This window comes from Rhipicephalus sanguineus, chromosome 1 (assembly GCF_013339695.2).
Source record: "Rhipicephalus sanguineus isolate Rsan-2018 chromosome 1, BIME_Rsan_1.4, whole genome shotgun sequence".
Taxonomy (NCBI): domain Eukaryota; kingdom Metazoa; phylum Arthropoda; class Arachnida; order Ixodida; family Ixodidae; genus Rhipicephalus; species Rhipicephalus sanguineus.
The window spans coordinates 225,821,378-225,833,502 of record NC_051176.1 but is presented as its reverse complement, the minus strand read 5'-3'; the positions used below and the strand labels follow the sequence as shown (position 1 = coordinate 225,833,502).

General features: G+C 46.6%; 1 protein-coding gene across 1 annotated transcript in view; it reads right to left on the bottom strand.

The window, feature by feature from the left end:
- The window catches only part of LOC119373437 (Na(+)/H(+) exchanger protein 2), a 177,913-nt gene extending 175,688 nt beyond the window's left edge, over positions 1 to 2,225 (bottom strand). Inside the window, exon 1 of the mRNA XM_037643463.2 lies at positions 913 to 2,225. Within this exon, the coding sequence (XP_037499391.1) occupies positions 913 to 1,270 (358 nt within the window). The 5' untranslated portion in view covers positions 1,271 to 2,225. The remainder of the gene's footprint in view (positions 1 to 912) is intronic.
- Positions 2,226 to 12,125: the final 9,900 nt, after the last annotated feature.

Sequence of the window (12,125 nt, the reverse complement as noted above, 5' to 3'; positions counted from 1 at the left end):
CCACATAAAGGTGACGATAGTTTCTATATGCTATGTCCTGATTGTTCGTGTCTATTTATTTTCATTCTTAAGTTCTTCGAACGAGGCACAGTAATTGACTTACTCGCTACTCTGCGCCTCAAGAAAGAAAGAAAAGGAGATTAAAAAAAATCCTTCTATAAAATAGGTCAGGATGGTGTTGCTTCTTTCTGTGCTATAATTATTGCTTTAAAATGTCCAAGTAGCACTCCTTAAGCTGCTTTGCGTCTTAATGCTGTTGGTGCCTGCGATTTTACTCAGGGAGACCGCACTATCTCTGTAGAAAAAAAAAGGGGGAGGGGGGCGGGGGGAACGCGAGATCTCGAAAGAGTGGGAGATGTAATTGAAAAGCACGCTTTTAATTTTCTGCGAGCAGGGGTATTACGGAAGATGGATTAGTAGTCGTTTGCTGGTTAGCCACAGTAATTACCTTGAAGTTCTTTAAAATGAGCGGCGTGCTCTTTCTGGCGTGCAGCTGACAAATCATAGAATTTCTGCTGGAAATTTCAATTATACGACGCAGGCCATTAACTGGAACACGAAGCGTTCATAAACAACAGAGCATCAATTCACAACTGCAGAGTTGAGGTATTATCTGTAGAGAAACGAACGAGTCAACGGAAGCATTCGGTACATTGATCTATGAAAAAGCCTCCCGACGGTAAAAAAAACAAAACAAAAAGAAACCACACACACACAAAGATCCAAGATCAACACTTATGAGTAAGTGCCAAACATTCGTTTTCCTTTGTATGCTGGGCTCACCAACAGTGCTCAGCGAACGACTGCGTAGTTCTTGAATGACCGCGTGTCCTAATTCTCAAAAGGAGTGTAGGACACTTACTGTCTGCCGCTTTAGCACCAAAGTGTGTATAGGACAAGACGCAAGCTCACCTATTTTGGCGAATCCTGCGATTATTATCCACACCGATATAATGAACGGTGTGGCAACGTGGTGAAAGTCCACCTTGGCCACCTGGAATCGTTTGGGAGTCCCGTCGCGCGCACCGCTGCCGTGGTGTCCGGCGGAGACGGCATGTCCGCCGCCGACACCGTGGTGGTGTATGGGTGACACGATAACATCGTCCGTGCTCGCCGTGTGGTCGTCCGGGTCCGGGGGCACGGCCTCGTGGTGTCCACGCGACGCACTGTCCACCACGGGCGCGCGCGCCTCGTCGGCGCAGCATGTCCACGAGAGCGCGGCAAGCACCGCGATCCACGTCCACAGGGTGCGTTGTCGCCACAGCAGCATCGCGACACTGTCTCGGTCGTTCTTTTCCTCCGCTTTTCTTTTTCGAGCACGCGCCTGTAAATTACGAGATCGCGGAGGGAGCTATCATCGTCGAGGAAAGCGCCGAGGCGGGATTATAGGCGCAGCAGCAGGCCGCGCCGGCTGCGGTAAGCAGCCGGCATCGTCTTGGCCGGACACGGTGGCGATGCCGCGTCAAACAGCGGCTGCTTGACGCAGGGACGACACCTCTCAGGGTCCAGCCGCTTCCAGCTGGGAGAACGGAAGCGGAACGACGACGTCGCCTGCTTTGTGCTGTGCTTTCCTATGCGCTCGACCCTCGTTCGCAATGATCGCTTTGCTCACTAGACGGGCACTTGAAGAAAGCAGAGCGCGATCAATGAAAACCAGCAGAAATAACGGGTGTGTGTCTCTTCCTGCTACTGCAACAAATCGGAAAGTGGAAGCGGCACGGCGAGAAATATATTGCCCACAATTCAGCGGCGCAAGACAAGTTCTTCAGCAAAGCCGAAACTAAAAGCAATGTCGTCTGCTACGCTCTCCTTGCTTTATCTTTTCGCACAACTCTGAGGCCGCCTATCGCGCTTGCTCCAGAAAAGCAGACGCCGCCGAACGGGCGAGAGAAGTGCGTATATCGCCGGCGCGTCAGTTTCGTCCCCGCATCACGGGCGAGAGCATTGCTCCGGCGCCTCACTTACCCCTTTAGCTCACCGCGACTAAAAACCGGCGGATTGAGGGAGACCGAAAAGTGTGGGTGACAGCGGCCCGTCACTCACGCAGAGTCACCCCGGGTGCGCACCGCTGTTCGCACTGTCACACGCAGGTGGGCAGAAAGCCGACGTCGGCAGCAGCAGCCGGCCACGCCGCCGCAAACAAAACACGTAAGTCCGCTTCCCCGCAGCAGAACGTGGTGGTCCCTCGCCGACCGACTTCGCGTAGTCTACTGGAGAACTGCAGCAGACCGCGCCGGACGACGACCGCTTTACGCGGTCGAATTCTCTCCACGCCGGCCATTGGTGCGGGAAAAGACCTGACGAAACGGTGACGCCTGCCGACGTCACGCGTCGTAAGCGTGCCGGCGTTCTCTCCATTGGCTGGCAGCCACGCCGCGGCGCGCGACTGACGCGGAAGCGCGCGGCCAAGAGAAAGGATTCCCGCGGCGCGCGCGCTTTGGTTTTGCAGAAAGTAAAACGCGCGCGAGTCGGGCCTACAGTTAGAACTGCTTCTTGTACAAACGCTTTTGTAAGCCTCTCTGATGCGTAGCTTGCATCATAACTCCTTGCGATGGCTTGAACATCGTCTCAAGTTGCTGACAATTGATGTAACTGCCGTGTACCGACAGTACGTTGCCAGAGAAACCAAAGTTCGCATTCCCCCTTATTTTTATACGGTGTAGCTTAATCTAGCAACTCTGCTCAACGAAAATTCAAAGTTGTAAAATTAAAACGACGGACAACAAATATTGCATTCACTAGGGACCGGATTCACAAAGTTTTTTTTTTTTTGTTTTAGTAAGTGCTCACGGCAATTGGTTAGCCGGCATCGATAATGACATCTTGATCATCAAGATTGGCTGAATTTGTCTCTTACAAATTTGGAAATAATTCTAGCGTAAGATGTCCTTGTGAATGCACGCCCTGCATGGCTGTGCGGCGTTCGAATTTGGAACCTCCTTCTTCAGTGAGAAACCAGCCGTCTTCGGTGTCATAGTTTCTGCATCTATGACACCAATTTTGTAACAACAACATGTCTTTCTCCAAACACACAGCTCTGCACGGCGGTGCACACTAATGAGCTTACTGTGTTATCTTGGTTGCCATTGTTATCCCTCTCGTTCTTTTTTTTTAAATTTCATATAAGACGTTGCTATTGATATATATATTACACGCTTATACAACTTTGTAGACGGAATATATGCTCGAATTCGTTGTTCGCAATTTATCTGTCCGATTACGTTCTCGTTGCTTACAAATTAACAGTAATCCCCACTGATACTTAATTTGAGACTATATATCTACATGCAATAATCCCATATTTCTTATAGCAAGGAATAGAACAAAGACATAGCCAATAATGCAGGGCGTATGATTTTAATACACCAAAATGTTCTTGCTTTCTCTTTTTTCTTCTTTATTCTGCCTGTTATTGCCCACTCACCCCTCCTCAAGTGTAGGGTAGCGAACCGAGCACTTGCTTGGTTAACCTCCCAGCCTTCTCCCGCCACTTCTCTCTTCCTTTCTCTGTCTGCCTTCCGACCTGTTTTTTCTCGCCGAGCCTTGCACTCCACAGTAATAACGGAACCACTGATTGCCGTCACGGAGAATGCAGGGTCACTTCCCGTTTGTTTTTCTCACGTTGGGATTTCCCTCGCGGAAAATGGTTTTATCGCGTCAACAAAATAGAAAGTTGTTCGATAAAAATGAAGCTGGAAAAAAAAGAGGTATTGGAGTAGTTTCATGTTAGCAGTGAACGAGATAGACGAAAAACCGTTTGTAAATGGAAACGCGTGAAAGAGGAAGGGCTGTGAAATTTCCGCAATCTGTTAACTATAAAAATCACGCCGCTGCACGGATGCATTCTTAGCTCCAAGAAGTGCCCTCGAAAGAAGGATGTGAACGAAGACGTTCCAATTGTCCCATATATAGATCATTTTTGTGCTTATTTTTTTTTCCTGCACGCGTTCTATTTCAGGTTGGAAAGGTCCGAGTGAGAAAGAGAGAGCGTAGGCGTGCGGGAAAGCGAGGCTGAGCAGTGGCTGATCGACCTGCAGTGGGAAAAGGTGGAAAGGGGACTGAAAAACGACGAGGCGAAGGTTACACGTTAGAGCGACTCGGGGCCGTTGTTATTTTGTTTGTTTCTTTGCACCTTGTTTTTGTGCAAGAATGTGTTAATATTTGAGCATGACGAAGTTTCCTTTTATTGACTCATATTAAGCGAAAAGTTTATGGGCGCTGGCTAATCCTTTTAACCCGGATGCAGTATACGCCTCGTATGTATGTGACGTCTTTCGGTGGTTGCGGACAATATGACGTATTTCTATATATTATTTCAATTTTAGTCGTATTAACTTTGACAGTCATGCTCAGGTGGCCCTCACTGCAATCCTGAGATCATAACAGCGGAGCAGTTTAATTCGACTGTTAGTTCGTGCAGGCTATCCATGCACGCTAGCAGAGCATAGCATAGCCTTGTATAGTATAGTTATGGCTCCGTGTTTTCGGATAAATCCGAAAAAATCCGATAAACACTCGCCGGTAAAATTTCTGACAATTCAGATTTATCCGATAAACTCCGATTTTAAAAAGGCAATTTCAACGTTCAAAGGGAATTTTCAAAGCTGAGAATCATCAATCGAAAGGGGCGCACCTCCATCAGCGGCAGCAACCTCGCAAAATATGCTTGCGTCTATTACAACAAGCTTTCAGGTTGTAATACGAACAAACGTAGGTGTTTTGTATTAAAGCATTTGTGCTTGTATGCATATGTGTTTGTGCGTTCAAAACCGTCCAGACATCTAATACACTTAGTGTGTTTGCATGTTTTCATGTTCAAATGTCATTTCATCTAAGATTTCGGAGTATTGATAATAATAATAATCATAGGCCCTTTATTTTTCATCAAGAAGATGATGGAGGCTGGGAGAAAAAGCTGAGAAGCACCTTGACTACAGCTCCTGCCCCCCCAAAAGTTCACCTTGGCCAGTTTACAGCAGTGCACATTAACGACTTTATGAATAGGGTACATGAACAGGAAGTGACAAAAAAAAAAAGAAAGGATGGAGGAACAGGATTATCGGCTACAATGCAACGCATTTTCATTGGAAATAAAAATTAATAAGAACACATAGTAAAATCTAATGATGTAAAATTTACACCGAATTTTGGAAATTTGGAGATTTACCTGAAATAAACTCCGATAAACACCGAATTTCCTCCCAAAAAACAAACTACGAAAAACACCCTCCAAATTTCAAGAAAAATAAACTCCGAAAACACGGAGCCGTAAGTATAGTGTAGCAAGGAGGTGGGAAAGGGAAGTGAGTTTGAGGAAGAGGGAAAGGAGGAGGGGAGAGAGTAAAGCATACAAAGAAAGAAAGAGAGAGAGAGAGAAAGAGAAAGAATGCAAGAAAGAAGCATAACATAAAGAGAGAGAGAGAAAGCTAAGAAAGACAGAAACAGAAATAAAGAAACAAATACAAAGAATCGAGGAAAGAGAGAGAGAAAGAGATAGAAAGAAAGAAGCGAAGAAAGAGAAAGAAAGATAGAAAGAGCGAGAAAGAGAAAGAAATACATAGAGACAGAAAGAATGAAATAGAAATGAACGGAGACAAAAAAATACGTAGTAGAAATAGAGAGAGAGACGAGCGAAAAAGAAAGAGAGGGAGGGAGAAATAAATAGAAAAATAAAGAGAAACAAAGAAGGACACCCAGCTCCGCACTTACTTCAGGCTTGGCACCATTAGTGCTATGGTGCCTTAATTTCTTCAGCATAATCCAATATAAAGGAGATACTGGCTATGTGTTGCCAGGCTCGACCACTAACTTTTCTTATGTAGCAATTTGTACTGCACAAATTGCATAGTAGTATCATAAGTGAGCACATCCTAATTTTGGCTGAACGCGGCCGCTCAGAAACAAAAGAAATACAATACAGGGTTGCGCAGTCGTCTTGATCGGAGCCCCGAACTGCTTGTACGCACACTGCACCAAAAGAATGCCGCTATAAGAGCAAAGCAATGTTCTTGCGTTACAGGCCCGTAGCCAGGAATTTTTTTCGGGGGGGGGGGGGGGCTTTTTTCGTGCTACGGGCCTGTTGTGTTAATTACCCAATGTTCTTGTCCTATAAAAGCGCAAGAACATCGGACTATTAACAACAACAAAAAAAAAAAAACAACAAAAAAACTCGACGAGAAGCGTGGACCACCATGCATATCTAACGATTACTAGCTTCTCCTTCCGTAATCTCGCGCTGTGAGGCTGCCTGCTCGCATACGCTGTGTCCCTGAAGTCACATTTAGTGGGCCCAGTAAATTAGCAAGAGAACGAAAAGCAGTGACGTTGACGCCAGTAAATCAATCATGTACCACGCAATGCCCCCGCAACGAGCGGCACCATGGGTTGAAGGCGCCGAGCCTGAGGCAAAGGGCAAAGGACTGCGACCACGTCGAGCCTGTCAGTGTCGCGGCTACGCATTGGCGAGTGAATGACGTCCATTGCCGGACTTCGCTGGACGTTCGGCTAGAGTGACGTGCTCGGCTTGGGGGACGCCTTGTCTTTTTCTCTAGACTCCGATACCGGCCTTACGAGATTATCTCGCCTTTGTGATGTGCCACTTTACCTACGTTGCAGCCATGCACAACTGGCAGAGAGCGGAGCGTGACAAGCTCAACACGTTAATCAGGAAGGCCATCAAGAGAGCTCTCGGGCTCCCTATGTACACAAGCTCGGAGAGACTGTTTCGTCTCGGAATGCACAACACGCTGGAAGAAATTGCGGAGGCTCAGGAGAGGGCGCAATTCGCCAGGCTGTCGACCACGCGTTCCGGTAGGAACATTCTGCGGGAGTTGGGGACTCCAGCGACGGAAATCGAGTCTCGCTTCTGCAGCATTCCTCGTGAACAGCGAGGACGAATCACAGTTGTCCCCATCCCGCGAAACGTCCACCCCGAGCATAACGATGGTAGGAGACGGGCCAGGGCAAAGGCTCTTTTAGAAAGGGCTCACGATCAGGCCAGGGACTGTTGCTTCGTCGACGCGGCCCGGTATTCCGAGGGGAAGGCGTATGTGGCAGTGAGCATCAACCACGAGGGGATAATCACGAACTCGACAACGGTCCGGACGACAGCAGCCGAAATAGCGGAGCAAGCTGCGATTGCGTTAGCCTTGCTGGACAACAAGAGGTCCACGATTTACAGCGACTCGAGATCAGCGATTAGAGCATTTGCCAAGGGCACCATCTCGGAACCGGCCTTGCGGATCCTCCGGGACAAGAACATCGAGCCACACACACTCGTCTGGTTCCCAGCTCACATGGGACAGATCAAGGGAGCCCCGCCCAATCTCAATGAGTCGGCCCACATAGCTGCGCGAGGACTAGTAGACCGCGTAGCTACCGGAGGGCGCGCTGAGGTTTTGGAGAATCGGGACCCGCCCACCTCGTATAACGAAATTACCAAACATTTTTACCTGGGGCGGAGACAGTACCCTCCACCACACAGAAAATTAAGCAGACCACAGGCTCTGACACTCAGGCTACTTCAAGTCGGGGCGTACCCTAACCCCGCGCTATTGCACAAGATCTATCCTGAAATACAGCCAACTAATGCATGTTCATTATGCGCAGATATCGCTAATCTCGAACATATGCTCTGGCGGTGCCCCGCGTTACACGGCGGCGAAGTCATCACGCCGTCAAAATGGGAAGAAGCTATTACAAGCTCCGGACTCGAAGCACAACTATGGGCAGTCCAACGGGCCCGCGACGCAGCAGAGAGACTTGGTCTTTCTGTTCCGACGTGGGAGCGGCCCGCAACGTGCTAGGGCGCGTTCCGAGGGACCGAAATAAAGTTTATTCATCCATCCATCCATCCATCCGATACCGGCCGGCGCACGTCACGAAGCGATCGACCGCACGGTGACCAGCCGATAAAGCCGGTGGTGGTGGCCACTTAGCCGAGCAACATTCTCGGAAAAGTGGCAAGCCGGTTAATGCCGCGCCGGATTTTGCGACCGACCGGACGGAGCGTGTGTGTGGCACGCGCGAATACCGCGTGCTGCAGCAGCGCGCAATGCTGTCGCCGCAGGTTGTCCTCGTTCCGAAATCGCAGAGACCACGGAACGGCACTCCTTCGCAACCCCCCCCCCCCCCCACACACACACACTGTTAATTCCAAGCTCTCTCACTCTTTCGTGTCACGCTTACCAGTAATTAAAATAACATATCACGCCTTGCGGTATGCGCGTTTAAGTTCATGTATGTAAACACTGTTGCAAAAATCGGCACGGTAGGCATCTACTCCATCAACAGCCTCCTTCGCCGGCTTCAAATTTAACCATTTATTCTGTTTTCTTTGCATAGATGGCTGTTTTAAACAATAAAATAAAGATAGAAGCAGGTTTGGCGACCAGGCTCATAAATGGAGGCACATACGGTGATCCCTTGAGGTCTATGAATCGAGAGGCCTGCGGTCAGGGATGTAATGTCTTTACAACATGGTCTTTTACAACATGGTAAACATGGTCTTTTAGACCATGTTGACGGTCGCTGATTAGCAGTGTTGCATGAGAGTCATGACACAACCGCAACACGGAAATGATACGGAACAAATAACAGTAAAATTATTTCAAGGTTAGAAGAGTCAGTTTTAAATGTACCCGCCATGGTGGTCTAGGTGGTCTAGTGGTTATGGTGCCCCGACTGCTGATCCGAAGGTCGCGGGACTATAATCGCGGCTGCGGCGGCTGCATTTTCGATGGAGGCGAAAATGCTTGAGGCCCATGTACTTAGATTTAGGTGCCCGTTAAAGCACACCAGGTGGTCAAAATTTCCGGAGCCCTCCGCTACAGCGTCCCTCATAATCATATCGTGGTTTTGGTGCGTTAAACACCGTCAATCATTATTATCAATTTAAATGCGAAAAATATCCTGGCGAACCGAAGACATGTATTTTTGACCGTATCTACCAATTTATCTAGCCTCCAAGACCCCGGTGCTATCGTGGCCGTTTAATTACCTTCGTAAATATCAGAATTTGTACGGCTTGACTTCAGTGCAAGATAAACATGAATGACGGGTCATTCACGTTTATCATGAATAGCATGATATACATTGCGTGAATGTCACGTCATGAATGACAAAATGCCGTCGTGATCCAATCGCGGTAATTTCATTACATTGGTGTCACTATGCCAATGCGAGACACATGGGCCTATGTATGTACATGCGTGCATGACAAACATGAATGAAAGTTCATGACATGACGCACACTTCGTGAAGCCGTCCTGGTTGTTTGATCACGCGGCATATACCAGAATCTGCATACATGCATGACAAGCATAACTCAGTGAATGCTGTGACATAAATATTCTGCATCTGATGACATGAATGGCATAAATGACGAGATAAACGAAAGGGGAATTTAAGGACTCGTTTTTCTTTATTAGACACTTTAATAAATGACGAGATGTCATTACGGTCGTTTCCTCTAGGTATTATGAGAATATTCATGGCGTAACAGATATAGCATAACATAGACGCAAGGACATGTACCGTATTTACTGGCATAATACCAACACTGGTTGGCTAACTTACGACTAGTGTTTCTTGTTTCTTTTTTGAAATACAATATAACTGAAGGAGTTGAGGAGTTGATGCCATTTCTTGGTGACGGATACCCCTTTTCACTGGGTTGTTACGATAAAAATAAAATTTAAGAATTGCTAATTTTCGCTAGTAGTTGCTAACTGGTGGCTAGCACTTGCTAATGTAGGATGTCAGCTGGCGTTGGGTAATGCTGGCTAGCACAGGCCAGTGTTGGTTAATTGTCGGCTAGTGCTGTCTAAGTATGGCTACAGTAACGTTCTTTTATCTGTCCGCTCTTATAACAATATAATAAACATTACATATGTAGTACTATGACTCTTCCACTTATAGTCTAGCTTTGTTGGACCTCACAAGAGTGCACCAACGAAAGCTGCTTATGAAAGGCACGTCAGCGCGCCGGAACGTTCATCTCTCCCCGATGCAACCGACGTTTGTGCTCGTACGCGAGTGCCGACGTTCCGTCCCGCTATAAACAGCTCTTTACAGGCGTCACCCTGTAGTCGACGTGTCTGGTAAGCACGCGTCACGCATACAATTATTCTATTTGCATAAAGTCATTACTCTGCCTCGCAACGTTTAGCTCAAAACTAAGCAGTGTGGTAAAAAACTGACTGCTTCGCATAAAATCGATTTCCCCAGTGCTTGGGATCTGCTTGGGATTTTTTTTTACACCTATTTCTCCTATTATAAGTTGAGCTATATTTGTGAACACAGAACGCGCGTGTTTTTTTTTTTTTTTTCTAAAGAGCTGCTGTGGGGAGTATAACAAGCAAAAACTAAAACATCGCAGCACGCGAACGTGCAATGAATGCATTCGTGTATTCCTAACGATGTAAATACAATCACGCACAATGGTTCTTTTACAGGTATATAGAGCGCCAGAAGAGCACCAAGCGCAAGCTGCACTGAACTAATATAGTATATGGCTTTAACGTTCGAAGCTTTGATCGCCGTGATTGACGTTCTCCAAACTTCCCTTTGATATCTGTATACTTGCGAAGTGACACAAAGCAACAGCGTACATATAACGTGGGGACATGTTTATTCCTCAATTTCGCTAAGAAGTTTGCGCGCTAAGATAGTTTGTAGTAACCCGTATTGTCCAGTAATGGTAGCGAACCAAGGGCAGCTTCGTCGGCGAGGTCGTTGCCGGAGATGCCGCCATGACTTGGCAACCACTGAAACGCGACGTTGTGTCCTTTTCCAATTGCATAGTGCAGCATAGTGCATAGGACAGATGTGAGGGTGAGAAGAAGGGAAAGGAGGAGTAGGGAGAGTTAAGCATAGCATAGGAAGAAATAGAAAGAGAGAAATAGAGAGAACGAAAGGCAGAAAGAGGAAGCGAGAAATACAGAGAGAGATAAAGAGAAAGAGCGACAGAAAGACCGAGAAAAAAGAAAGGAACATATAGAGGGAGAGAGAAATAGAATTAAACAGAGGCAAAAAAGACATGCACCGAAAAACGAGAGAAGAGAGAAAAAGGAAGAAACAAAGGAAGAAAGAAAGAAAAAAAATTTCGAAACTTAGCAAAACAGCAACAGCCAGGACTGCCTAAGTGCCCATCAGCTTCGCTGTCTGTTTAGCATTGCGCCTCCAGTGCAAGCTACGCTGATTTTTCTTTTCCTTGCTACACATAGACTAGAAGTGATCACTGTTATAAACAATAGCTCACCAAAGTAATAATCTAAGAACTGTTGGTCACTAATTGGTCGCCTTCGCTGGTTAATATCGTATTCGATGTCACGATTGGCAAACGCCTGTTTGCCGATCGCTCAAGTACCCGCATTTCTTTAAGATACGGGCCCCGTTATTTAAATAAAAATAAAGAACTGTGGTTCAACGTACCGAAGCTGCGCAGTGCATGGGTTATGAATTTCACCCCTCGTGATTATTTAAAGTAATACAAAAGGAAAAAAAAAAACGATTTTTCTCGTATTAGTAAGCTATGCCCTTTCGCGCAACTCTTTCCGCGTGAAGGCTCTCGCTAAAGCGCGCAAAAAGAAAATGCAGGTGGTGGCGCCACCTTGAAGTTCCCGCTTCAACTCGCTATGACGTCATAGATTTTGACGGAGTCTACGAGGGCCTACGTAGTTCGTAATTGGGAAAAAATGAAGTACATTGTCCTTTGAGGGAGCCAATGAGTTAATGCACAAAGTTTCAAAAAATTTTATCGGCCAATGTGGCCAAAATACGAATAAATACCTTGGAATCCGTGACGTCACGTTGGCATTCTAGTGCAGATATTTCGGTGCGAAATTGAAAAATGAAACTTTGACATTCAATGTTCCTTCTATTAATAAACCCATGATCGTGAAATAAACGACAGTTAAGTTTTGAAAGTACAATTTATCAATCTAGACTGATTCATCACGGCACATGTGCCCTGCCTCGTATATCCCTGGCCCGTACTATGATAAATATTTGCATGCGTTGAAAATAACAACGACCAGATATTTAAGGAGAGGTAGTACATCTGGAAATAGCAAAATAAAGAGAACAACAGAGGGGGGAAAACGTCCCACTACTGCATAAACACT